The sequence below is a fragment of the Pygoscelis adeliae genome, unplaced genomic scaffold (assembly GCF_000699105.1).
Source record: "Pygoscelis adeliae isolate BGI_AS28 unplaced genomic scaffold, ASM69910v1 Scaffold308, whole genome shotgun sequence".
Classification (NCBI taxonomy): domain Eukaryota; kingdom Metazoa; phylum Chordata; class Aves; order Sphenisciformes; family Spheniscidae; genus Pygoscelis; species Pygoscelis adeliae.
Window position 1 is genome coordinate 2034175 of NW_008825306.1, and position 27210 is coordinate 2061384.

The 27210-nt window shown below is 38.5% G+C and overlaps 1 protein-coding gene across 1 annotated transcript in view; it reads right to left on the minus strand.

Annotated features, from left to right (window-relative positions):
• Positions 1-27210, minus strand: part of LPGAT1 (lysophosphatidylglycerol acyltransferase 1) — a 63009-nt gene that overhangs the window by 28185 nt on the left and 7614 nt on the right. The window contains exons 2-3 of the mRNA XM_009330180.1: positions 7933-8051; positions 1278-1373 (exon numbers count right to left, since the gene is read on the minus strand). Of these exons, the coding sequence (XP_009328455.1) occupies positions 1278-1373; positions 7933-8051 (215 nt within the window). The remainder of the gene's footprint in view (positions 1-1277; positions 1374-7932; positions 8052-27210) is intronic.

Below are 27210 nucleotides of genomic sequence, written 5' to 3' on the forward strand. Positions count from 1 at the left end.
TTATCTCAACCCACGAGTTTTTCTCACTTGTGCTTTTCCAATTCTCTTCCCCATCCCACTGGGGGGAGTGGGGGTGGGTGGGTGAGCGAGCGGCTGCGTGGTGCTTAGTTGCCAACTGAGGTTAAACCACGACACTCAGCCACTTTACAAAAATGAGGAAAAGCCTTAGTTTTTGCAGCTCAGTAATGGTTTGGTTTTGTAACTGGAATTGCAACACCACATTCAGAAATTACAATTAACAAGCTGACAGCCATGTGTACCTTGTGAATTTTAACTACTGAAATAGATTTATATTTTACAAAGTGTCAAGCCCTGTTCCTTTCCATACTCTCACAGTACACAGTTGTATATCTCTAGAGACCTTTATTTTATTACATAATTTTACCTGAGGTTTTCTAACCATGCCTCTAGTCTTAGTGAGAAATCTCACTTTAGCTGTGTATAGCTGTGATTAAGTATTTCTTTATTTCATTCTGAGTAAATTAGCTTCTCCTTCTCTGTAAAGTGAAAATTCATTAATTCTGTCCGGCTGGCCATACATTTTAAGTCCAGACAAATAAAAATAAGGACAAGAAAGAAACGTGTACGCTGGATGTCACAGTTCACATAACCGGCAGCAGGTTCACGCTTATCATTGTACTTCTAAGTTTCTACTTTTAGAGTACAGTTTGATCAACAGCTACCAAACAACAAAAACAATCCCAAATTTTAAGAAATAATCTGAGGTTTTCACTCCTTAACGTTTGAGATGCTGGGCTCAACACACATTCCTTCCTGACGCTCAAATAATAATTAACCTTCAAGAATCAATTAATTACTATTTATGCAGGTCCATCACCACCTTAAACTGGTCTACCACCACATCCCCGTCAAAAGGGATGGTCCTGCCTTTCCTTATCTCAAACTCTGACAGTCAGAACAGTGACCTAACCAGACTCATTGCACAGCTTCAAGGTCACTAAGGAAAGAAGAGAGGCACCGACAATGGGCAGTCAGAAACGGAGAGAGAAAAAGGACTGCCCATGTACTTTGCTTGTACACCTCTCTCATAAAAGGCTCCCATCATATGTGGGTTCCGTAAACGTTTGTGTCTAGGCAAATAATAAAATAAACTTGGAAAAAAAACAGTTTCAGAACACAGCTCTACCCAAATACACGCATTATAGCATAGTTATTTCATCCTGCAAACCATCCAGGAGGTAATGAGTAAGTCCCATAACACCACAATGTTCCAAATATAAGGGTAAATCAAAACACTATTACGTGTTTCCATTTACCTGTCTTATAAAGAAGTCTCCATGGATTAGAGATACAATGCCAAAGTTTGTATACTTAAAAATATGATCCATCAGCCACATCATCTGACGGACAACCTGAAAAATAAAAAAAAAAAGAAGTTTAGTAAATATCAAGTGCAGAGAATTATGTATATACTGGTCACATTCTCATCACCCTCACAACAGCAATAAATTAGCAAATATATGGAATAAAGTCCTTTATGCCCCAAAGTATAAAGCAGCACAGGTGCTACACTTCTCCCTCAAGAGCAGGATTAAATAGCTGCCTTTTTGTAATATAATATACAGTTCTACACTATTAGCCATATGCTAGAGTAGTTCTACTCCGCCTTTTCACACAGCTAGTGTAATTCTTCTTATTGACATACCACTACAATTTTAAGCCAGTTGCAAACTAAAACCATTTTCAGTGTTTGTTGAAGTACACAAAAAAACGCAGATCTGTATTTGAAATCTCCAACTGTTTTATGTCTATCACAAAAACATGTTTCCTTATATTTTTTTGTACTGGGTGATTTTGGGGATGAGATCATGTTGTTCTCGTGCTTTTGATGTGCACATGCTCCATACGTGCTCACTCTATCTTTGAACAGCAGCATTCACTGAGACCTATGTACAGCCCACATGCCATTACTGATTTCTCTCACGGCAGAGCAGCCACATGCATCCCTGAGCATTTCATTAAGTCATGCTCCTTGTCCCAGCCAAGAAGCACAGTAAGAAGGCAAAAATAGAGGTTGAACCATTAGATTCACTTTGACTATCGCTTCTTACAGGACAGTGAAGGCAGATACTGTATCTGTTCAGTTCTTTGAGACTTAAAATAGAAGAATTACTCCAGAAGAGGTAAACAGCAGAAGGGAAAAGCTTCTTCTCTCACAAAGTCTTTCCCCTCTATGGTTCCTACATGTAGATTTTGAGAGGGGTAGGAATTGGCTCTCCAAAACTGGAAAATCCAGTCTCTCTCACATGCTCTCAGTCATACACGAGGCTAGCTGCCTTTACTCTTCCCTGTGTTATAAGGCCACACCAAGACTGATTCAAGTTCAGTGAAACTTAAAGTCATATAACATAATACTCTTCCATTTAGCGCTATCAAAAAAGCATACGGAGAACCATGACATTTCTCTGGTAGTCAGAAGATCATTATTTGAATCTTAAACGGGCACCTTCTGCTTGGCATCTTTCAGTTGTCCAAGATACATAGTTTGAGGCAAAGACAGAAAAAAAGCAGTCTAAGAAATAAAGATTTCCTCTAGAAAATACAATGTATTGTTCATGTTAGTTAATTACATCTACTGCTAAAGTGTACTCTGCGCTTCTCTCCAAACACCAGAGGCTTGCACAGTAACTGAAATACTCGGAATCCACATCCATGCCTTCAACAATACCTTTAACAAAATAGTTTCATACAGTGAAAGATGGTGGCTTTTACCTGTTTTCACATCTTCACATGTCTACGTAGAATTTGTAGAAAGCAGCAGATCATATTTCGTGCAGGAATTCTGTTTTGTAAAAGCAGCTCGATAATTTGCAATTTGTATCTAGAATTGCATGTATCAGTAAGTCTTTCTTCCAAAGAAATCTAATTATATCTTGGAGTGCTCTCATTACCTATTCTCCCTTTTGACCACAGAAGCTATAAATGAATGTCGGGTTATATATTTGGAGACAGGTAACTGTCACATACCCTGTTTCTTTTGCTTATCCTTAAACAACTGTGGCCGGATGCTCAAAGTGAAGTTTTTACACCCTTGCAAGAACATACTTGCCAAAGAACGTTTAAGATACTTTATTGCCTTAGACATATAGCTGATCTCCCAGCAAAATCTGAATGTCACATTTAGAAGCTAGCTATCCTTGCCTAAGAGCACATTAAGAACACCTCAACTTTTGTGGGTTTTTAATACTAGCAAACGTTCTATTTGAAGATCTTGGATAATGCAAGAGCACCCATTTTTGGACCCTCTAGCATCACTGGAAGTGGAAAAGGAAACCAGGTCTGAGAGAAAAGGACAGCTCTCAAAGATATGAAAGTTTGCTTTGGAAACAAGCATCCGCTTCTTCTCTGTGACACGCTAGTATCCTTTCCTGTTTGCCAGTGGTATTTCTTACTGGATGCTACACATCCAAGGGAACAAAGACACACTATAAATTTTGAAGAGATTGAAGAAAAATTAGTTGCTAGATATCACTCCCCACTTTCCCCATTGGTGAAATAGTTTCTCATACAGCTATCCCTGGGCCTGTGTTAAATAAAAGAGAGGATCTTTAAGCAAAAATTCTTCTCTGCAGAGATTCACATTCTTTCCATCTCAGTAAATTAGAAAGCCTTAGGGAGGGGAAAAAGAAGAAAGAAAAGGTGTGCCCTAAGGACAAGAGTTAAAAAAAAAACATCACTGAGAGGTGTTACTGCCCTTCAAGGCACTACAATATCGTAAGTTCATGCCTGCGCACCAGCCCAAAGATGACAGGCTGGTGTAGGGGAACATATCCTTTGATAAAAACACCACCAGAATTCCACTGATGATGATTTAGCCTGCAGCAGTACCCATATGACTCTCAGTGTTCATCTACTACTTTGGCATTTTGACAATTGTTCTATTATATCAAGCAGAAGTTAAGCCAACATAAATCTATTCTAGTGGAGGAGATAAGCAAGCTTAATAAACTTTTTCTTTTCACGGAAGCAGATTGTGTCTTTTGAGGAGTCAACACTGGTCCCTAGATGTTCTATGGCAATCCTGGAGGAGGAACTCTTCCCCAGCAATGCTAGTGCTTCTCTGCTCCCATACCACTTCTAATCGTCTTTTTATTTAGATGACGGTAGGTTTATCCTGAAAGTTGATCATTGCTTTTCAGAGTCTGAAGTCCATCTCACCACATTTTAAGTGACACAGGGCTTCTAACTAGCATCTCTGGACTTCCTCAGTCTTTTTGAGAAGTGATGTGATTGTGTCAAAGTTCAGTGTGACATATAAGTTAACTGAGACAAAACATACAGGCAGTTTGCTGCAAGTGGGCTACAAAGAGGCAAACTCCAGGGAGCTCAGTGATTACAAATCTGCCTATAAGCCCAGGCAGTGGTAAGAAGTACAAAGAGGAAATATTTTTATGTATGAATTAATAAATATATACACACACTCTAACACATAAAATAAGAAAGGAGGAGTTCAAAGAATAGGACACAATTACCTTGTTTGCAATCAAAAGGCAAATTAGATTAATGAATATTCATTCTGTTCTGCTACCAAGGGCAGAACAGAGGACACTGCAAGATATTGGTGGTGGCTCTTCCATTTAGTATCCTCAGGAATGAAACAACGCCTGTCAGATGAGTCTCTTACCACTTGCATTTCAAGGAGGTTTAAGCAAAGACATTCAGAAGCGTTTTGAGCACAGATTCATAGCTGGTTATGGATTGAAAGAATTTTTGGATGCCATTTCAGGTCGCTTTTGCTTCATTCCTGCTTAAGTAAGTTCAGAATGTGGAAAGACCTTTTACCAATTTTATAAAAAAATATAGGTGCCTCCTATTCACAGGCCCACCTTCATTTCACTCTACATAGATTTCATAACAAAGCAACCTGAACAGACGTGACTTTCATCTTTCAAGCACCTCTAACTTAACAATGAAACCTGGGGACACGTGTCTTGAAACTTGCACTCAAACAGTTCCAAGTTCTACTTTTTTCTCTCCGCTGCACCCTTCCTGGCACTGCTTTCTGCTCTAAACCAGAAAAAATAGCCACATTTATCAGTCCTAATCCAGTCAGAAAGCAGTAATAGCAGCATTTTAACCTGCTGCTCTTTGTTAAACACATAACCTTTAATGTTTATGAGACCTCAACTAACTTACTAAGTTTGTTTTAACATTTACTTTCACAAACAAACTGGAACAATTTCTTGAACTATCTAAAAAGTGTAATTAGGTCACTTCTGATTCAGCTGAAACCTTGCTCTGTGTGGCTTGTCTTATGGTAACATGTATCAGTCAAACAATACCAGTCCAGTCCGTTCATTAAAATTGTAACTTTTAGCCCAGTCCCACTTCCCTAATAAGAGATCATGTTTTCCTTATTCACATAAGTGAATCTGAAAGAAAAGAAACATCTTAACGCATGCATTTTAGCTTACTGCTTAGTGAGACTAAATTTGCCTAAAACAGATACGCTATACTATCATTTGTATATAAGAATTTATAAAATACTAGAAAAAAATACCATCACAGTTCCTGACATGGCCCTTAGGAAACATTGTCAAGTTGCAAGAGCATTTCAGTATTCTACCTCACTACACAGAAAAACATAGAACTTTAAATCGAACACTTCTGATGTCTTAATTTAACATTTTTTTAAAAGCAGCATTAAACAGTAAGTGCTTGCAAATTACATCCGGTTTCTGTCTGTATTGGCTGGCAAAAGCAAGCAAAAGAAATTTTGGACTGCTACAGGAGGAAGGTCTTCCTAGTTCTACCACTGCACCATCACCGCCGAGAGGCCGCCTTTGGTAAGCTGTTTTACTTCTTTGTATGACCTTCTGTGTGAAATGGAAGTGAGCCTTTCACCATCACAAAATACCTTGAGAGCTAAAAAGTGTTGCCTGAGTAGTCAAGTGTTTAGGAATTAGCGCAGCTTAACCGTCCTAAACAAGATAAAAACAATGCTAGGAAATTGTTACCTTGTTACTAACAGATGAATATTAAGGTTGTGAAGGACTCAAATTTAAACTGTATTTAAAGAAAACGGCCTAATTCAAATAGTTGCCTATTGTATAATAATGTCTTTTGGACAGGTAGGTTGGTTTGGGTTTTTTCCTCCAGGGTTTCACAGTCACTCGAAGTAAAGACAATTTTTCTGTTCAGAAATATGAAGCATGCTATTTAAAAACACCTGAATTCAGCAAGTTCTATAAAGGATAAACTATCCTGATCTCTCTCATTATTTTTAGCCACTTGTACTACTTATACTATATTTTAAGCATGTGTTGAAGCTCATACTTTTTTTATTTCTTTATTAGCTGAAAACATTAAAGCCATACTAGGCTCTGGACATGTATATTCCAAGAGCAATGACTGCAATTACTTAAGGGAAAAAAATACTGATTTTAAGGATGTTTTGCTTTTCTGAAAACGTGCAAACCTAACAGTTTCCATGGTGAAGATAATTTGCCATCTCAATGCCTTCCTCCATTTTTAACACCTTCTACATTCACTGAAACTTACTCCGTCTTGACTGAAAATTTTTAGCTAGAGTCAAACAGGATAAACATGGCTTAGATTTATATATACACTAGTATACATACATGAGCCAATGAAGCTTTATGATATTTAAAACACCTGGGACGTCAATAGTCAAGATTATATGCAATATATATCCATAGGACTATACCCTCAGAGTCGTATCTTTATCACAAGATTGTCCTATGCATAATTTTGATGAAGGGAATTAAAGCGTGTTTATTCTGTCACTCCACTCATTGGGGTATAGTACAGAATACCATATGTACCTAACTTCCTCAATGCCAAAGGAAATTAAAGCAATTAAAAGTACTTTTAAAACAGTCTTCTCTTGGCTACAGTAGAGAGAAATAAATTAGTCTCTGCTCCATCTTGAGTGGCATTTTCATACTTTCTTTTTGGAGTTTAGTTTGAGTTGTTTTTTTTTTTTTAATCAGCTCTGCTGTTGTAAGAAAGATCTGGGAAAATTTCTAAAAAATATTAAATCACTGGTAGAGATACAGTGTATACACAATCTATATTAATATACACTAAGAAAAACAGTACCATTACAAGTTGTGCAGACACAACAAAAAGCAGTAGTTGTTTTCCTTGTTTCTTCACCATATGGACACAAGAAAAACAACAACACTAAGACAGACACAGCTGATGCATTTTTTTCAGCTTGCCAGGTATGTTGCCCACGCTTTGTAGCCTAATCATATATACCCCTTCCTCCTGATTTGCACATTAAATTTAATTTCCTGTTTAGATCCCATACTCTAGTTTCCAGCACTACACTCCCTAGACATGAATTTTCTGAACAGCAATGCATGAAACAATTGATATTAGTTGCACTTCCCACCAAGAAATGCTTAAGAGTTTGTGAAATAAGAGCTCAAGCAATTTTAACCTTAGCTAGCTAGCTTAGCTTGGACATGGCCTCATAGGGAAGTCACTTTCAGGTTCTGAACTCCTACCAAAATCCCGTACACAACTTGCTTCTAACTTTGAGAAAAATTCCACACTGGAATAAAGTCATAATCAAGAAGCTAGACCTGTGTTGGTTTGAGCAAAGTTGGCATGAGTTGCACAAGGGCATGAGGTGAGAGGAAAAAGTCAAGTACATGATTAACTGCAAGATGATCTGCTTCACTCTATGTTAACCTAGACTGGATGCACACAGACTCAGCTCTTATTTGACCTTCAAAGGCAGTGTTTGTGGTCTAAAACCTGCTCCAAGCTACCGGCTGTCGCATTAAACCAAATCTAAACAAAAAGCTTCCTATTCAGGGCCTTGAGATTATTTGGTGGATTAACACACAAAAGTCAATCAGTACCGCACACAGATGCAAGTATACCCAAGGTAACAGATCGCATACACAGAAGCTATCCCACTCCCCGGTTGTAGCCTACCGTGCCTTTATCCTGAAGGCACATCATCAGAGTGCAGACATCACCCGTTGCTTGATGGTTCACCAGCACCATGGCTTCATCTTCTGATACTGCTTTAACATCATCACCCCATTCCACTACTATTAAAAAAAAAAAAAGGTAAATTTTACAATGACCACATGGAAATTTTACTATCAACAAAACAAAAAACCCAAAGACCCCACACCCAGACAATTATAATAAAGAAATCTACATGCTACATGTCAATTTAAATTGTCACATAGCATAAGATAGGAATATTAGCAAGACCATTTTTCCAAGCAGAGGGTATCCAGCTTAGTTTTAAATTGCATGCACAGAATAAGAACAAAACAAAAATACTCTACCAGAACATATGCACAGAGATTGATCTTTTTGTGTCATTACACCACTCTATATTTAGGGTCTCAAAATTACATAAGCTTTTGACCCAGCTTTCAAATTCAACTGTCTCACCTCATTAAATTAAAGAAAAATCATGTTGTCAAAAATGTTTCTTTGGTGGTTTTTTAAACTTAGGAAGTTTGTTTCATTTCTACACTTACTATTACTAAACTACTCCAGTAAAAGCAGAACAAAAAAATCTGTAGTTGGATCATTAGGTTTAAAATGCTACATATTAAACAAACTCAGTAATTCAAACCTAAACAAGTTAGCTATAGGCAAGAAAGTGGGTTCAGAAAATGCTGCTCAGATGACAGAAACTATTAATCACTATTTTGTAGACCAGAGACCAGATACTCCAATGGCAAGAATGATGTCAGGAGGAAGCTACAGCTGTTGATCATCCAAGATTTACACTGACTAGCAAAAATATGCTGAGGTAAGGAAAAGGAGTTAAAATTGCTAGTTCCATCATCACAAGTAACTAAATAGAGAAAGAGAAGACTGCCTCCCAAAGAAGAATACAGGATGGAAAACTAGAAAAAGTCTGTCGTAAATTAAAGACCAGAATATATCTAATGCTGTTATTGGGGCAAAGAGACAAGCGAGTTGAGTCTGGCCCTCTTCAATAAAAGGGATGGTTACTGCAACGCAGGGTAAAGGGAAAGGATGGGCAGGCAGAGTAGCTCTCTGAAGTTCAAAAGGAAAAGTAAGATGCATTGCCCACGCATGTAGGATATGATTATTTTTCTGTGTTTGTTCAGTATCTTAAGTGGTTCTTACTGGCTATTATTTTCATTTCTGACATAAAAGGAAATATTTCACCTCCACTACTGAATCTTTAGTACTGTTATTAACGGGTCTCCAGGCAGTGAACAACTCATCACAGGACAATTAATTACTTTACTACTGTCTGTCTTTTAAGTAGTGGTTTAACTGATGCAAAAGTATTAGGCTACACACTGAGGACAAGAAGCAATAATCCATGCATAGCTTCCCTGTCCTTGCAGAGATCCAATTAGCATCACACCTTTGAAAACTGCCACTTCTATCACTTTCTAACAGCTCCCAGATTAGTACTGAATTGAGACTTGAACACAAAGTAAAAAAATAAAATGCTGTATTTGGTCACAAGTAGATAGAATCAGACTAGAGAAATGAAGGTGGGGAGGACTATTCATTCCCTAATGTTCAACCTCCCTTCCTTTCCCTGGGCAAGCTAAACACAGATCCTTTCTTATTTTTCTCAGCATGAACTTGGAAAATCCCCTTTACCCCTCCCTCCTCGATTACATGCGAATTCCCTCCAATGTCCTCTCTAACTCCATGGAAGTTGGAAAATGCCTGGACGTGGCAGTCATAGTTGACCGTGCACCTTCCTTATCAAGTATTTCACATATCTACCTATGGCAGTACCCCACAAGGCAAGAAACTAAGATGAAACAAGAATTGTTTTAAAGCGAAATGAATCAACTGCATACTGATTTTGAAATTATTACTTCAGTGTCTTTATTAAGCAGCCAATATACAATAATCTTACTGAACTGTGACTTTCCAAAAGTAATAAAAACTAAATAGTAAATACATTAAGCATCTGCAAAATAAGGTTTCTCACAAGTAGCTAATTATTTCCAAATAAAATTATTTTATTTCTAGATCACTCAGAGAAAAAAGGGATTACTTTACTCTAGATACTTCCCTGGAACATATCAATTTATACTACTAATCATTTCTCTTGTAGAGCAGTTTAAAAAGAAACAATTTTTAATCTTCAAAAATGTTTCACAGATCTAACTTCCTGAAGGATTAAAATAAAAGTTCATGACTGAAAAATGTAAGCCATGAGAAGTAGCATGCAATTGAAAACAACTGAAGAGGAGAACTTATGAAGCTTAATTTGCTAGAAAAAAGCACATTTTTAGCATACTAGGTGAAGACTAATGCCTGACTTTGAAACCTTCAGATAGGCCCCAGTCAAAGGAAAACAGGAAAAAAAGCTTCTGCTGTTACCTAGAGTATTTTACCTACTCTTGTTAAATACAATAGAGGGTAAAAACACACAACCAGCTTACAATGCACTAACAAGTTTCAGCTGAGAAGTAGTAGAAAGGTGGACTCTGTTATACCACTCCAAATGCAAGGTAAAAAAAGTTTGATTTAATTCTTTAATTGATTTACTCAATTCATTTTATCTATCAACTGGCCAGGCTAATAGCTCAACTTCTGCAGCTCAGCTGACAGGTAGTAAGTTATTAAATCACAGTGATTCAGCTGGACATCCTCTAGTTTCTTTCTCCTCAGGCAATCAGGCTGTCTCTTGTGCTTAATAGCACTTTATGGTCAATTGATTGACCCGGTTATCAAGGAGAAAAGAATCAATTCGTGCAAGTCCTTCACAGAGCATTTCTGGATCGGAAACAGAAACCACAAAAGGGTGCAGAAAAACCACTGCCATTACCACAATTTTTTAAAGAAGAAAAAACCCCTTCAAATATCTAGAATTTTAAGTTCACAGTGTTCCTTTAAACTCAGTGGGGGGAGTAAATGCTTGTCTTCAATTTTCTCACCACACTGAAATTTTCAAAAGGAGCACCTTTTACTTTAAGAAATACTTGTGCTATTACATTCCTCCACTGCAGTTGGAAACATTCAAATCAAAACCTCAGCTGCATGGCAGCAGAACCAGGAACACTGCTTTGCTCCACTGTAACAAGACAAAAAACAGTTCAAAGACAAGTATTTGTCACTCAGGGGCCTGAAAACCAGCAAACATTCCCCCATGGTTCCCTTTTACTGCCAGGGCACATTTTATAAGGATACTGGTTCTGTGTTTACAGCCTCACAATAGTTAGATTTCTGCAAATGCAGTTTAACATAGTGAAATAAAATAAGGGAAAGAAAGAGCAGGAAATCACTTTAACATGGGAATTTGAAATCACAGTAAACTCGGTGCCAAGAAAATCCTGATCAGTAATGACATCTTTTACCCACGAGATTGAGACAGAATTGGCTTAGCTGTAAGAGATACTTCATTTGTGACTTAGTGTTGTAAGCAAAAGACTTCTCAAGGAAAGGATAAAGACAAGTTTACTTGCAATTGCATGTGCCGTTAGACAGAAAGATTTATCCTTCTCTTACAACAAGAAGTCCAAGATGTACACAAGTCTCTAAAACATCAGGAAAATTTTTCATGTAACGAGCTACAAACTGAGCTTTTTACGAGCTAATCCTTGCAAAGCTTAAAGAAGAAAATAAAAGCAATAAAAGAGGTTTTTTCTACGTTTTTACTGAACTATTACACATATAAACGTAGCTATTCAGAGCTCTCAGAACACTTGGCTGCTTTGTGATCATGTCCTTAACATAACTGTGTGCATGTAAGTGATGCTATGAACAAATATTCAAGCACTTTAATTGCAGTATGTCATTAGGCTGGGCAAATGACTACTCAGCTAACTAACAATTCAGTAGATTTATTTTATGCTTTTGAATATACCTGGCAAGAATGGCAGTCCAGTATTCTGCGCAATTGCCTAGCAATTAATATGAGCTACTTCATTTTGCATACTGCATTTTAAAACTTCAAAAATGTTCTGAAATTTTTGACCATCTCTTCTTTGTTATAGTTAACAGTTTCACTACAGTGTGTGCCATAAGAATCAGTGTAAATTTTACTGGCATCTTAACAACTTAAGTTCTAATGAATACCTGAGGTTATTATTTCAACACGTATTGAGTTTTAACTTCTTATTTCTCCACTGAATTGGGAAGCAAAAAAAAAAAAAAAAAGCCTCCTGCCAGAAATTTTCAACAGCCACTAGGAAATGGGCAGTGAAGGAACCAGATGCAATTCTCATACTAGCATCATCCAAATCTAAAAGCTAACATATTAATCCCATAAATAAAAAACATGAAAAAACTGATACTTTATGGCAAGGTCAGGGAAACTCTTTAGGTGTTCTAATCACAATTATTAAAAACGTCAAACCCATAAAACAGCTAGATAAATCACCTGCAAGTTATGATATATGTAAACATATAATTGATTTGGATATCCACTTTATTTGCCATTTAGATTTGCATCTACACACGATATTCACAACTTTCTCTAGAAATTGGAGAAGTTAAGAACTTTTACTCCAGAACTTCCCACCCTTTAGTTTATTTTCCTTCTGATCACTTGTAATCACTTGCATCCATGACACAAGACTTCAAGAAAACCTGTTCCTAGAAGTTGCAGGTTCCCGACACTTAGAACTGAACAGTACCACCTTCTGTCAATCGCTTGGAAACCTTCAGCAACAAATAAACGGCATTATTAATGGACAGCCTCCTTTGCTTCCTCAAAAGCCACCCTGCTTTCTAAAAGAAGGAACATTGTTATCAGGTATTCAATAGTGACTGTAACTCATGACAACCAGGTTTCTATGTTTTAAACATTCCTTCTCCTACTCAAGCATTTGTGTCTGGCAAGTTGCAATCCTGCTTTACTGTTATCCACAAATGACTCGTCAAAGCATGTTTCAGCTAGAGTAGCTATGTACAGTTGTTAAACTCATTTGTCTCTCCTTTATAGATGGGATTCTTTGATAGCTGGCATTAAGAAATCCCAGAAGTAATGCCAGAGGTTAAATATTACTTAGCGTGCCTAGACCGCATTAAAAAAAAAAATGGGTAAAGATGTCCTAAAGGTGTTTTTTCCCCTTAACGAAAAGGTTAAAGGCATTTGTCTCTGCGAATTGGTTGCCTGCAGTGAAAAAAAGGAAAACAAACAATGGACTAAGCAACTCAGCATACAGTTAGTTTTTTTACACTTATTAAGCACATATTTTAGGGTTAGAAGGTATTTAAAAACACCTATATAGAAATCAGACACATACTACTGGAAAGAGAAAAATAGCTCTTCCTATCCCACCCATTCCTTCCAAAATTCATACTGACAAGGAAAGCTTCATATATTGTCTCAAGACGTACAGGTGATCAACAGAAGTACAATCCAGAACAGGAGGGAGGGAAAGAACATGCACACAACATCATATCTCATTAAACACAGCTTCACTTAACATGTTACCTTTCTTTTCCTGTTACCCTTACTAACAAAAGTATTGTCAATTTCAATGCTATTACAATATACACATCTTAAGGTTGTAAAAATACAGTTTCAAACAAGATTTGATACCAAAAAAGCATCTTTTACAGCTAACTTGATTCAGACTTTTATAATGATGATAAACTAACCTGCACTGACAAATTTTTCCTATCTCCATCAAGAAAAATGCTTATCATAGAGAAGTCAGAGAAGCAGCAGCAGCTGGGGAAGAGAAGCCTGCAAATAAAGGGAGATTGTTCCTACAGTACATGTTAATAAACCAAGGCTGGGTTTAAGATGTCTCAGTTACCATCTTCATTTTTCTGTGACAAACCATTTTGCACACCTCTACACTTCATTGTAGGAAACAACGCACATTTCTTTTTGCTTTCAGTTCCATTCTTCTTAGCTTCCACCCTCTCTCTCTGCAGTTTACAGATAGATCTGCTTTGTGGAGAAGAGGACTTTAGCAGTCACAATATTTATGCCCTAAGTCAACCCACACTCTTACTTCAATTAACTGACAGTAAGAGGTGTTAAAAACAGGAGACAATTACAACAGAGATGCCCTGGCTCATTCATCTTTCTAACCAACCCAAGAACCACATTTTTTCTAAAGCACAGCAGTTCCTTTTGGAAATAGGCCCTAGCAATAACTACTTTTGAAGACTGACTTAATTTTCCTGGAGTGCATGTTCAAGACCTCATGGGTACAGTTTGCTTGAGTTCTATAATTCACTGGCACAAAAGATGATGCTTGTGGCTGAAGAGAGGGCTCCTTTTACCCATATGTGACTGAGAATCAATAAAAGCAAAACCTTAGCTCACCTTCAGTGAAGCAAACTTCCACTGACTTCAGTACAGGCAATACCATTTCAAGAGCTTCACCTCTTCGCAATTATGCTAGGCAAGCAGTTTATATGATAAGAAAACTTTTAAAGTTAACAAATTCTGTCAGGATACACAAGCTATGCTCACTACAGATATTTAAGGAATAGTTCCAATATATCTTAAGTCTTACAGAACACATCTTTCACTGGACATACCCTCCACATTTTGCTGCAGGTCTCCAACAGCTATTTTATGCTGCTCCCACAACGCTGCTTGAACTGTAGAGGCACCAAAGTCCCACAGCTCATAGTTGATCATTCAAACTGGAACCCCAGTTGTATATGGTGATTACTGCTTCCAAGGAGCGGTACAAGAGACACTGTTCACAGCCACACAGGCAGATGTGGACCGTGAAACGCGAAGATTGCAATTGATGTCAGCTTTCATGACTATACTGGCAATAAAGCATAGCAGCCGAGAAGCAACTCCACTGTCTGTTTTGCTGCTTCTATTATTAGAAAAGCAACTGCAAGACTGAAGAATGGGATGGAGTGCTGAAATCCTTTTGAAGTACCTCGAGCTCATGAGTCAGACCACTCACAGAAGGAGCAAGCTGTACAGCACATTCCTCCCCAGTGACAGATAAAACACATTAAGTATTAACTACCCAGAGGAACATCAATGCATTCATGAACTAATATCCTAATGCTCTAATACCTCACATACTGCAGATGTTGTAATGGCCAGAAAAAAAAAAATCAGTTTGAAGCCTAGAAGCAGCAGCAAAACAATGAGGCAGTCTTGCAATTTTTTCTCACCATGAAAGAATACTTTTTTACATTTTTAACACACTTAGGAAATAAAACATCAGAATTACAAGTAAAAGTTATTAAGGGATACTGAAAATCAAATAGTCAGGCTTGGAAATTAAAAACTCTGGGGGATGACCAAAAAGCTGTAACACTGTAAGTGACAGGAAGCAAAGAAACATATTTCTGTAAAACAAGCATCGAAGAGACTCTGAATAGAAGGATCTCAGCTACGTTGTTACACAGAGCAAAGACAAGATTTGCAGCTTACTAAGGCTGCGCAATTTTACGTGGCAAGAAACCTCCTTTGACAATCACAGGGCCACAAGACCACTTGTATGAAAAAATGTCCCAAGAAATTCTGGTCCACAGATGTTTTATTGCTCCCTAGACAGATACTACAGATCTGAAAAATTTAAGAAGAACCAAGACATACAAGTTTTTTTAACCAGTTTGCACTTTCTGTCATTCAACCCCAAGGTCAGAGACAACGATGGAAACACCACAGTCAATCCCTCAATGCAAAGAGGTCCAGAACTTGCCTAAATAGACCTTTTTTGTCAGACAAGGCTGTGGGTGCTACATTTCAGTCTCTATCTACAAGGATAATTTTTACAAGTGAGAAACGATTCTCATTGCTCAAGCAAATTACTTTATATACTAAATCCACAGAACACTTCTCCATTTTTTTTTTTAAATGCAAGAGTCAAACTCTTGCAGTTTCACCCGTAACACTGATGTTTACTCTTAACAAGAAGGTAGTCCAAAATCAAATTTACATAAGTTGATACCGCAGTCTTAAAAGTCCTATTCAGTGTACTCTATATTGAAGCTACAGTATTTTAAGTATAGCTACAATGCAAAATACATCTTAAGCTCAAAGAAAGTTCTATCTGTAAGATAGTTTTATTAAAAACAGATTGGCTTTTCTAAAATTAAAAAGAAAAGTTACTTTGAAAACAAGGGAATTTCAGAATAAACCACCATTACAACAATTCAAGCACGTTTCTCTTTGTAAACAGTTAAGTACCATAGAAGAGCAGTGAGCAGAGGAACGATGCTCTGATCAAAAAACATACCAGTGCAGCTGGGTAACTAAAAAATGCTACAGATACAGAGATTGCTATTATTGTTACCCTTATCACTCTTTCAAGCGAAGAACAGTTGGCTGCAGCTTTGTATTTTTCATAACTTGAACTCAGCAGGTTACTACAGTACTTTACCCATACTCATCTGCCCCATCACTACTGCTGAGCAACTAACCAAGCAGGAAAAGAGCTGACAAACAGGGTCTGACACATCAAATGCTGACAGACAGGAACAACTCAATAAAAGTGCCGTGGCTTCTCCCTCCCCCTGCCTTTAAAAATTACAGGTATCTTCACGAAAATTCCCATCTGGAGCTGGAGAAGTTGTTCGTTCCTGGGTTCAAGTCAGAAAGAGTTAGAGGCAGGCCTCCCCTCTTAATATATCTGGAAAGAATGAGAAATAAAATGGGAGGAAAGGGGAAAAGTCATTTAGAGCGCAAAAAAGGGATAAGGTAGTCTGAAATTCAGTGTGTCAACACTGGGACTTGAGCTTTAAGAAGGAAAGCTATAGGAGAGAAAATCATCACCTCCGGCAGCATAAAGTCCGGTGGAGGCCACTTACTAGGGGTGTACCCCAGCATCGATACTGGGACCAGTACTGTTTAACATCCTCATTAGCAGCTGTCCTGAATGATAGGACAGAGTGCACCCTCTGCAAGTTTGCAGCAAGTCTGCAGACAACGCACAAGCGGGAGGAGCGGCTGATACGCCATCTGGTCGTGCTGCCATTCAGAGGGATGTGGACAGGCTGGAGAAATGAGTCAACAGGAACCTCAGGGAGTTCAACAAGGGGAAGCGCAAAGTCCCATACCTGGGGAGCAGCTTTGCAGAAAAGGCCCTGGAGTCCTGATGGACAAGCTGACCATGAGCCAGAAATGCATCCTCATGGCAGAGCAAACAGTATCCTGGGCTGCATTAGGAAAAGCATTGGCAGCAGGTGGAGGGAGGTGGTCCTTCCCCTCTGCTAAGCACTGGGGAGGCCACATCTGGAGCACTGGGTCCAGTTCTCAGCTCCCCAGTACAATGTAAGACGCAGACTTACTGGAGTGAGTCCAACAAAGGGCCACTAAGATGTCTAAGGGACCGGAGCATCTTTCATACTTGAGGAGAAGCTGAGGGAGCTGGGACTGTTCAGCCTGGAGAAGAAAAGGCTCCAAGGGGGGAATCTTACCCATGTGTAAGTACCTGATGGGGGTGCAGGAAGAGGAGTAAAGAAGACTTAGCCAGACTCTTTCCTGCAGTATCCAGTGACAGGCTGAGAGACAACAGGCACAAACTGAAATACAGGATATCCCACTTCAACACAAGGAAAAAAAGAAAAGGAAAAAAGAACATTTTTACCATAAGAGTGGTCAAACACTGCCACAGGTTGCACAGTGAAGTTGTGAACTGTCCATCCTTGGAGCTATTCAAAACCTGACTAGATGTGGACCTGGGCAACCTGCTCAAACTGACCTTGCTTTGAGCAGGGGGTTCAACTGTGTGATCCTCAGAGGTCCCTTCCAACCTAAACAATTCTGTGATCCTGTGATCTACAGCCTGACACCACAAGGAAAAACGTAGTGTTAACAGAATTCTTTCTTAGTGGATACCTTCAACTACAACAAAACCTACAATTTCATCCTGCAGCATGAAAAGGAGCAGCCTCTACAGTCACAAAGCACATGTTGCAAATACAAACTGGCAAGGTTTTTCTGTCTTACTGCTGCAGAACTGCAGCAAAGATAAATTTGAAGGACAGTTCAAACCTTAATATTGAAGAAGCAGAATATGATTCACCTGGGATCATCAGACTCAGGCAAAAAAGTGGAACCAGTAACCAACACCACAAACTTAAGGCAACGATGCATTTTAGCCAGAATAAGCCATTGTGTTCACTGCTATGAAGTCTTGAGATCTTCATCTGAAGATAGAGATCTTCATTTAGATCTTTATCTGTATCTTTAGCTATGTTACGAAATATTATGGCAAATTAGACTACTCTATTGAGACTGTTTTGTCTGCATGTCAAACACGAAGCATGCAAGCAGCTACATTGAAATTGAGCAACTTCTAGTTACTCAAACACTGAGACATTCAAATTACTACTTAACACTCAGATATAGCTACTGACACCTACTTAAACATAAAACTTAAAGCTTGGAGTAGTAACAAGTAAACAAAAAAACCTCAACGTGTAAAGTGGGAACGCTTCAATTATTTCCCCTACTATCTTTATCTAAGATATTTCTTATTTTTCCTATTTTGAGCAAGTTGCTCTAATACTTGAGAAGCAAGAGAGAGCCACTGCAACATCGTGTCAGTACCTGTGCTGGTGGAAAAAAAAAAAAGGGGGGGGGCAAGCCAGCACAATCAGAGCTATCAGAAGATGGGATGATGGGGCAAGCAAGCACCAGTTGGACCAGAATGAATCCTTATGGAACTGTGGTCTACTATGCTGGAAGACCTGCTGGGCAAGTCCGGTTTGCCCACTGTGCAAAGCATAACCAGCACAAGTCACCTAAGCTACCTTTGAAATTGCTATTAATTTCTTTTTAAAACAAACAAACAAACTTGTTAGGCATGTTGTGGTCTTTAGAGCATAGCATTTTGTTCTTTTAAAGAACGTTAGAACATGTTAAAAATGTGCAACCCCTGACTCTTCTCCTTTTCTCTGTAAGCTTAAGTACAAAAGAGAAAGATATACGTCCTTGTTATAAAAATTTTGTAGCCATGTCCCACAGACACTACAGAACTGCTATTTAGCCAGGGACAGGGTGACAGCTGTTTGACTTTTAGAGGGCTTTGGATTTGTTTGGGGAAAGCAAATTAAAGAAAATATTTTCTCCCTAAGAGAGCACTCTGAAAGCACACCCTCTGTCACAGTTAAAGTACTGCATTGTAACAATAACCTGAGCTGCCTTTGCAGAGTCAACTGTCTAGGCAGCAGAATCTACCCATGGGCAGTATCACAAACTACAACACCGTTACTACAGCTTCCTTTTGAGTCACTGGCAATGGTACGCATTACTAATTTGATCCTGTTGCTTGTCTTTCCAGATGTGAAATTCCCTGTGATGCTGAAGAGTCATTCATAAGCTACTTCACTTCCCTCAACTGTTAAGGGGGCTCAAAAAGTACAGCTACCATATCATACAGCCTTTAAAAGCTAACAGGTACAGGACAAAAGCAGATCTTCCCAGCCAGGTTCCAGGGGAGACAATGCCCAGAGAATACACCCAGGTTCACGGCCCTAAGTAAAGGGATACTTTTCAGATTGTGTAATCAACACCAAAAACCTGGTATATCCAAACCAACTGTGTGAAAAATCCCATTAGGGTAATGGTCTATGCAAAGCAAATTACTTGTGAAATAGCAGTCCTGTTTCCTCCAGAGAGAGGACTACCTCTTTCAAAGCAGGGGGAATGGTTGAAACCTGCTTTGCAGCCCCAGCTGTTAACTCTGAGAATCTTGATGCAAACGAGTTGGCCTAGTGCAAGCTGGCTAAAACAAACTAATAATCAACAAGCCACTGTACAGGACCACAGCACTCCCACAGTTTCCATTCAACTGTTCGGCTGCTTATGCAGAGCTGCACACTGCAACACCACAGGACCTTCTATTAAGAGTCAAACTTTCTTCTTTATACAACACAAATAGAGTCTGCACTGTGTAGTCCAGAATAATATGAATACTGGGGAAACTGAACAAAGACTCCACTGAAAAAAAGAAATGCACCCACAAGACAGAAGCAAGCCTTCACATAAATAATTGGGGAAAATCTGTAATTCTGTTTCCAGAAGAAAATCAGACACAAGCGGAGTCTAATGGCTATAAAGAAATAAAGATAAGAATCATCTATTATTATAAATAGGTAAATAGGTGGATGTAACCCACACTAGATTTTTTGTTTGGCTTTTGAAGTGGGCAGATTCTAGTCCTTACTGCTTCTGGACAGTGATACATAAGACTTGAAGGAACTTGTTACGAGAAGTTGAAGTATATTCTGTCATAACTGTTGAACTGCCCAAAATGAACTCCTGAAAAAGACTGCACAAAATTTTCACTGTTATTTAAGAGGGAGCAAGCTCTATTACAACAAAGTTCTGCAAAAATTGCTGTTTGGCTCTTTTTAAAAACAAAACAAAACAAAACCACACCACAAAACAAAAAGAAAAGTGAGTATTTGGAAAGCCACAGTTCTAGCCATACAGAAGATTGTGGTCCTACTTAATCTAGATTTCCAAGTCAGACCAGTTGAAAGTATGGCTTTAAAGAGCAAGTAACTGGTGGTGGCATATAGCAATGAACCTGCCCAGGAAGAGAGGGCCATTTCCTCTCCTATTAAGATTTGTAGATTGCAAGCTTCCTACATCATTTCAAGGAAACCAGAGCCTCTAGAAGCTTTCCAGATGTTTTCCCAAAAAACACAGCTGCAGAAATAACATGACATATTCAGCAATCTTACAACAAATATCCCAAGGCCGTGGAATATCAAGTCTTTCTGGGGACAGCAGAAGAACTCAACAGAATTTAGTTATTACCTACTGCATAAGGGACCAGAGAGGCTAGCTATCAATGAAAAGACATGAGTTGGAAGTCTCATTTCCATTTTTAACAAGTTTTAAGTTACTGTATATTTTGGGACCATAAACTTCAGAGCACTATACAAGAGACACTTTCACGTAAAAGACATGCAGAATGCAGAAAATTGGCACTGGATTGCACAAAGAGGGAGAGCAATTTCTCATAGGAAGCTGATAAAGCACATTATTCTAGTGCTCTTATATCATAGCTAGAGAGGTAACTAATCAAGGGTTTTCTGGTACCCATGAAATTCTCTGAAGTGCCTTGAGGTTTATCAAATACAGGAACCAGAAAACTGTAATAAGGTTGGAAGTGAGCAAACATTACTTTTTCTTTAAACAAGTTGTGGAACTTGCCTAAAATCCCAATTGAGAGTTTGCATTCATCTCTCCCTACATACCAAGCCTAATTAAATAGCATGGTGAAAAAGCTTGATCAGCCCCTGAGCATTCAACTGCTTAGCTGTAACTGTACCACCAGGACTGGGCGCAGGCAAGGGTTACAGCCAAAAGGGTACATATCAAGAAAAGCTGCTAGGGTGACTACAGGTAAGAACTAAGACTACGCTTTTCAGAAGATGTGCTAGGTTAAAAAAACCCATAAATTACACTACTGAGCAAGGAAACCATTTTCCCAGTGTTCAAATCCAACTGGGCTCAGAAAAACATGATTTTGCATATATCCTTTAAATAAGTCATATTGATTCAAAAAAATGCCAGATCTTCAACAATTTTTCCTCCTAATGGAAGCAAACTGCATGACTTTAATCACTGGCTGAAGGTTCAAGTCAAGAAAACCAACAATACTATTACTGCAAATCAAGATGCTGAACGTGGTAAGACCAACCCTATATCCCAGCTCTGGTCATTACCTTCTGCTTATCTAAATCAAGTTCAGTTACCTCACAGTCACCTCTTCATATTCTTAAAATGCTGGTGATGCTGTCTCGTTATACAGCTGATGTTTTTCAGCCCAGCTCATGATACAGTACAAATAATCACCACATAGAAGTAGTGCCGGATGTATTTGGAACACCCTTTACTTTCAGATTACCTCTGTTAAATGGCCTACATGGGAAAGGCAAAAGGCCATTCTGTGCATTTATTTACCATCTCCCTACAGTGACCTCAGAACTGAAGAGCTTGTCTCCACTTGCAGGACACTGACTATATAAACCTCTTCAACTCAGTCAACTCTGGACAGAAAAAACAGAGCTACTGAGCACCTGAATGATCATAAGAACAGAAATACACATTCAAACAGTGTATTTTGAGATTGCAGAAGTAGCATAATCTGAAAATCAATATCCTCAAGCAATAAAACTGGCTACTAATAAAACAGCTGCAGCATTATTCTCTCCTCCCCCAATACACCTCTGCACCATCCTCCAGTTCCAGCGGGTTAGCATTGCCATATAGCACAAAAGAGAACCGAGTCATTGGACGTTTTCAAGTTGCAGTGTGGAGGGAAAAACTTAATAATGAAAGGCATGCAAAGAATCAAAAAATAACTGGATACAGACGCATGGAAGCAGAAGGACAAACCTTTTAAAAGAAGCCTTAAATGTTTGCACCGTTAGGTTTCAAGGACTTTATTAAACTTCTCACCCACGCTACAAAGAAGTCTTTACGACAAAGAAGTTATAACATGAACAAGAACTGTAAAAACATTTCCCCTTGGACTTTTTAGATACTATGTTCATTTTTTTTTTTCATATAATGGATTTTATAAAGGCCAGGGGGAAAACGATGTTCAGTTACCACAAATTTAATCAAAATAATTTAATCATAAAACAATAAGAAGCTAATGATGCAGATTAACATAACAGCAAATTCCTATATTCAGTTTTATGTTTCTGTTTATGCAAGTCCCATTATTAAAACAAGAGGCCACAGTAAGTTTGAAAAGCATGCTGGAAAGTGTATGACAATAATTCTAGCCTGGAACTTAAGCTAGTACTTTTGCTGGTATGACACAGCAAATGATTCAAGCCAACAAAGCATCTTACCATATTTAAATTTACCACAGGTTATCCTATACCAGTTCAGCGACTCTTAAGAATTAAGTGTGTAGCTGTGTTGCAGGTTGCCAGTAAGCAGAAGTCCATCATCACAAAATCAGAAGCAACACCTTTAATGGCACTCTCAGGCTATCACAAATGAAGTAATTAGCAAGAAAAAACAGCCTCTCTCCTTAGATTGTTCTAGTTGATGTACCTCAAAGCAGCAGCAGCAAGTTTACTGTTCCTAATTTTAAAAAAAGTTTAGCTCTCTGGCATCTGTTACTATTGAAAAAAACAAAAAAAATCCTCTTACACCTGCTGACAACTGCAAAAAATACCTTGGATTTGTGGCTGACAGTCTTACTGTGAGTTTCACTAGTACTTTTTACTGACATAAAATGGTCGGACTCTATACAAACAAATTTATTCAAACATTCTGAATGGCTGGCTCCAATACCTACCCTCCACCCTCAGTGCACAGACTAATATTCAATGCACCTTTCAATGAAATACGCAGGTCTCAGTGTTGAAATATGCTGCTGCAATGACAGTAATTGAGGGTTCTCCTCCTCCCTCTCTTCTCCCTTCTCAAATTAAAAAAAAAAAAAATCCACATCTCAGATCAAAAAGTTTTTCTATACATTGGGAACAACTGGTAAAAACAACAGCTGACAAATGCTGGGGGAACAAAAAAAAAGAAAAAGAACAGACTTCAGAGTAGTTCAATTGAAAACAGTACTTCACTGCAGAGCAGTTTCTCTGGAGGGCACCTGTAAAGGGGTTGAGCAACAGAGCTGTGAAAGAGACTGTGGAAATGCCCTTCTCCATTTCAACTACAGCAAGTCTGCCACAAATGCAAGAAGGTATTACGAATCTCAAAATTCCACTTTACAATTAAATGATTAATGTGAACACTCCTAAGTCTGTGGGTAGCAACAGGCACTGTAAGCACTTTACATGCAACTTGTCATGATCTGTAGCTAGAAGTGCCTTGGCTTACTCATGAAGCACTTGCTGAAAGTGTTACAAATTACTCTTCCCTCAGACAAAAAGAAAACTAGGCAAAAATAAATTTATTCAGGCTACAAAAGTCTAGCACTCCCACAGAGTAAGAGCTTTGGTCAATACACTTTAAACATCAGATTCTACCTATCCAACTAAATCCTCTGCCCTTTGCTCAAAGAAACCCTGCCTCAAAGCAAACCCAGTGAGTGACCAGACACTCAGATTTAACACATTGTTTTTGCAAAGTATCAGGAAAGGGTGGTAATGGGAATGGAAAAGGAAGGAGCAGGCCATCTGCTACAGTTCTTTCTTCACAACAGCAGCCACCCAAATAACCCTTAGCCTTCCTACATTGATGCCACTCGTGGTTACATGAACTCAGCTCTGCATTTTAGCTTTTAAAGTTTAGTAGGCTGTTAAAACATTCGCAAAGAATGTAAGCATTAAAGGAGGGGTGGGGGGGGAAAGGCATGTTTCAGTATTTTCTCCCTCTGAAATAGATGAGGGACAACACTGCTTCTCCAGCCTGTAAAAATCTTGTCAAACTCCAGAAGCCCAAGGTAGGCATTCAAATGATCTTTAAATACATCCAAGACAACAGAATTACCTGGGCAAAGGTCTTGTTGTTGTCACATTCCCTTCCTTTGTTATTAGGTTAGAAGACCAAAGTATCAGGTTTGATGATACAAATAGAGTTTCAAATACAAAAAAATATTCGTTTGTTTTCATGTAATCTACTACATGCAGGAGGCTTAACAGACATTTATATTAACCGTACCTGCATCTGAAAGCATTTTTACAAATGTAAACTGAACTTCATAGGTCCTTCATGTTATATTAGTGTATACACAGGCTACGGTTATATTTATTTCCAAGTAAAGCTGTTGCTAGGAGGAATAACAACTGAATTTTATACCAGAGACAAGCACAGGAAATAAAAATGGATATGAAAGAAGAATGCATTTGGAAAGGAAACTGGCAGTTACCGGAGTTGGAGTTTTACCAGGCCACCTATATATATTTATGCATATCAAAATAGATAGAGCAGGTTCAGGTACAAAACTCAAGAGGCCACATTTCTAATGTAATGCCTTCACATGTGCTACATGGTGGTACAGAACCCTTCCTGACAAACTCTCATGCTGCTTACTATCCACACTGTTGCTCTCTCCCAGGTCTCCCCAAATACACTCCAATACACCTCGAGCCTCATGTTTCTACATGTCCCTGGGTCAGGTTCATAATTGACTTTTTCTCTGGCTCTGCCCTGCCTACAGTAATCTGAGCATCACTGCTCTATCTTGAGAGTTTCAGTCAGGTTGATGCCCTTCCAGTCCTCCTTTTAGGAGTCTACGGCAACTCCTGTTTTATATACAGAGTAGAAAGTCTTAAAAACAATACTTTAAGTTCTTTTACCACCTTATCCTTCTTCCTAATATTGAGATTAAGCAGTTATCTGCATATGCCTTTTGGATCTAAAAGGCCATGATAAGCAAGGTGGACTAAACATCATCTATCTGCCACTGCCAGATTAACATGTTGCTCCAGAAGCAGCAGAAGTAAGAAAGCCTGGTTTCCCAAAAACTTGTCTAACCTCCTTCTCCTCAACAGGCTGGACAAGATATGCTGGCACCGTGGCAAACCCAAAACCATTGAAGCACTGGTTGGATATGCAGCAGATGTCAAACAAGATATACGATGGCCAAATCTGCCCGCGCTAACCCTCAGCTGAGGCACTAACTTGGGTCTCTCTCTCCTCCGTTCAGCTGCCAATTTTCACAAAACTCACGAGAATACCATTATGTCTTAAATCTGAACCATCTGGTCAATCGCAGACAGATTTGCAAGGAGGCAAATCAGAAGTGTGGGAGGGCTGAGAGAAAGAATAGCTGTTAAACAAGTAGCTTAATCCCATCAGGAAACTATGCTTATCTACATAGATAATAAAATACCCAAGTTGCCAAATTACATTAAAATAGTGTTCAATGGCCCACCCTAAACACCACACTCAAACATAACTGATGCTTAAATTAACCAAAACCACATATTCTTAATATTAATGGGTTTTCTTCCCCAGTTCTGGCAAGCAAACACAGACACTACAGACTTTCACAGAAACTGCACATGCTTGTAACTTCAGGATGCTAGAAAACAAATGAAACTAAATTAAAAAACCTCAGACAAAATCCTCCTTTTTGCCACCAAAAAACCACACCCACAAGCACTCATGCCATTGTCCTAATGAATCCACTTTCCAGAACCCGCGTCCTCCCAAACAGCACCAATGTTGGCCCTTGCTCTTAAAACACCATTTCTATTTTTAGTGCTACATAAGTGAGAAGCAGTAATAAAGCTATTAATCTTTCCTCTCCTCCTTTACTTAAATTACAAAACTGAGTTGAATCTCTAAGCTAGTTTAAACTGTCAGACTCCTTAAATAGGGACAATTCCTTACCTTTTAGAACTACAGAGTTTAAACAAGAAGTTCTCAGATTATGTTGTATGACTCAGAAGAAGTAAAACCATTGACACTATCCTGCAAAGTCAGTATTTGTGAAAAGACAATGAAAGTATTTATGAAAAACCAAACACACACACCCCAGGCATTGCTGTCTTACTAAAGACTTTGATTTTCTACCTTCCAATGACACTAAAAGTCCCCTTCTTCTTTACACAGAGGCAGGGAGATTGCACCTTTTCTACTCTATTCTGCCCAGGAAACAGAATCAGAGTTGTCCAATTCAGTTCCAATTCAAGTTCGGCTGTGAATGAAATTGTTCTGATTTGATGTCAGCTTGCACTAATGAAGCTGTTGACCCTCTTAGAGCCCCTTCTAACTTTTCGATAGCTTTAAATCAACTGAGACAAAAACAGCAAAGTGCAAAGTTGAACCACTGATATTGTTAATATTATTCTCCATTTTGTTCTTTACATATTTTATAACAGAATGTATAGCTGTGCACTGAGCCAAAACTTTCTGTAAGCTCTCCACCATGATACTATTCTCTTTCCTAAACTGCTACTTTACTTAAATGTTTACTACTTTGGACTGTTCAACTCTGAACAACTTCTGCATTTTGTTGGCTATTCACACAGCTTAAGTACCTCTGACGTTCTTTACAATTATCTCTGTAGCTGACAAACTCAAACAGTATGCATACAAAACTTCAGAGGAACCCCACTGCTAAGCTTTCATCAAAATGAACACTGGTCTTTTTATTCCTTTATCAACCAGTTTTCAGTTTATGATAACCCATTGTTCTCACCGGTGCGCTTAGTTTTCTTCTCTAAAGGAACTTTGCAGAAGGCACTTTTCCAGTCTAAACAACACTAAAGAGTTAACAAAATAGTAAGAAAAGGTGAAGTAGTTACTTCAGTGACATTTTATTCACATACTAGAGGCCCTATCCTGCACAGGACTGCTCTCTTGAATTGGGGCCATAAGCAGTAGTTCAACAAATACATTAAAGCTGGTACTGTCACCAA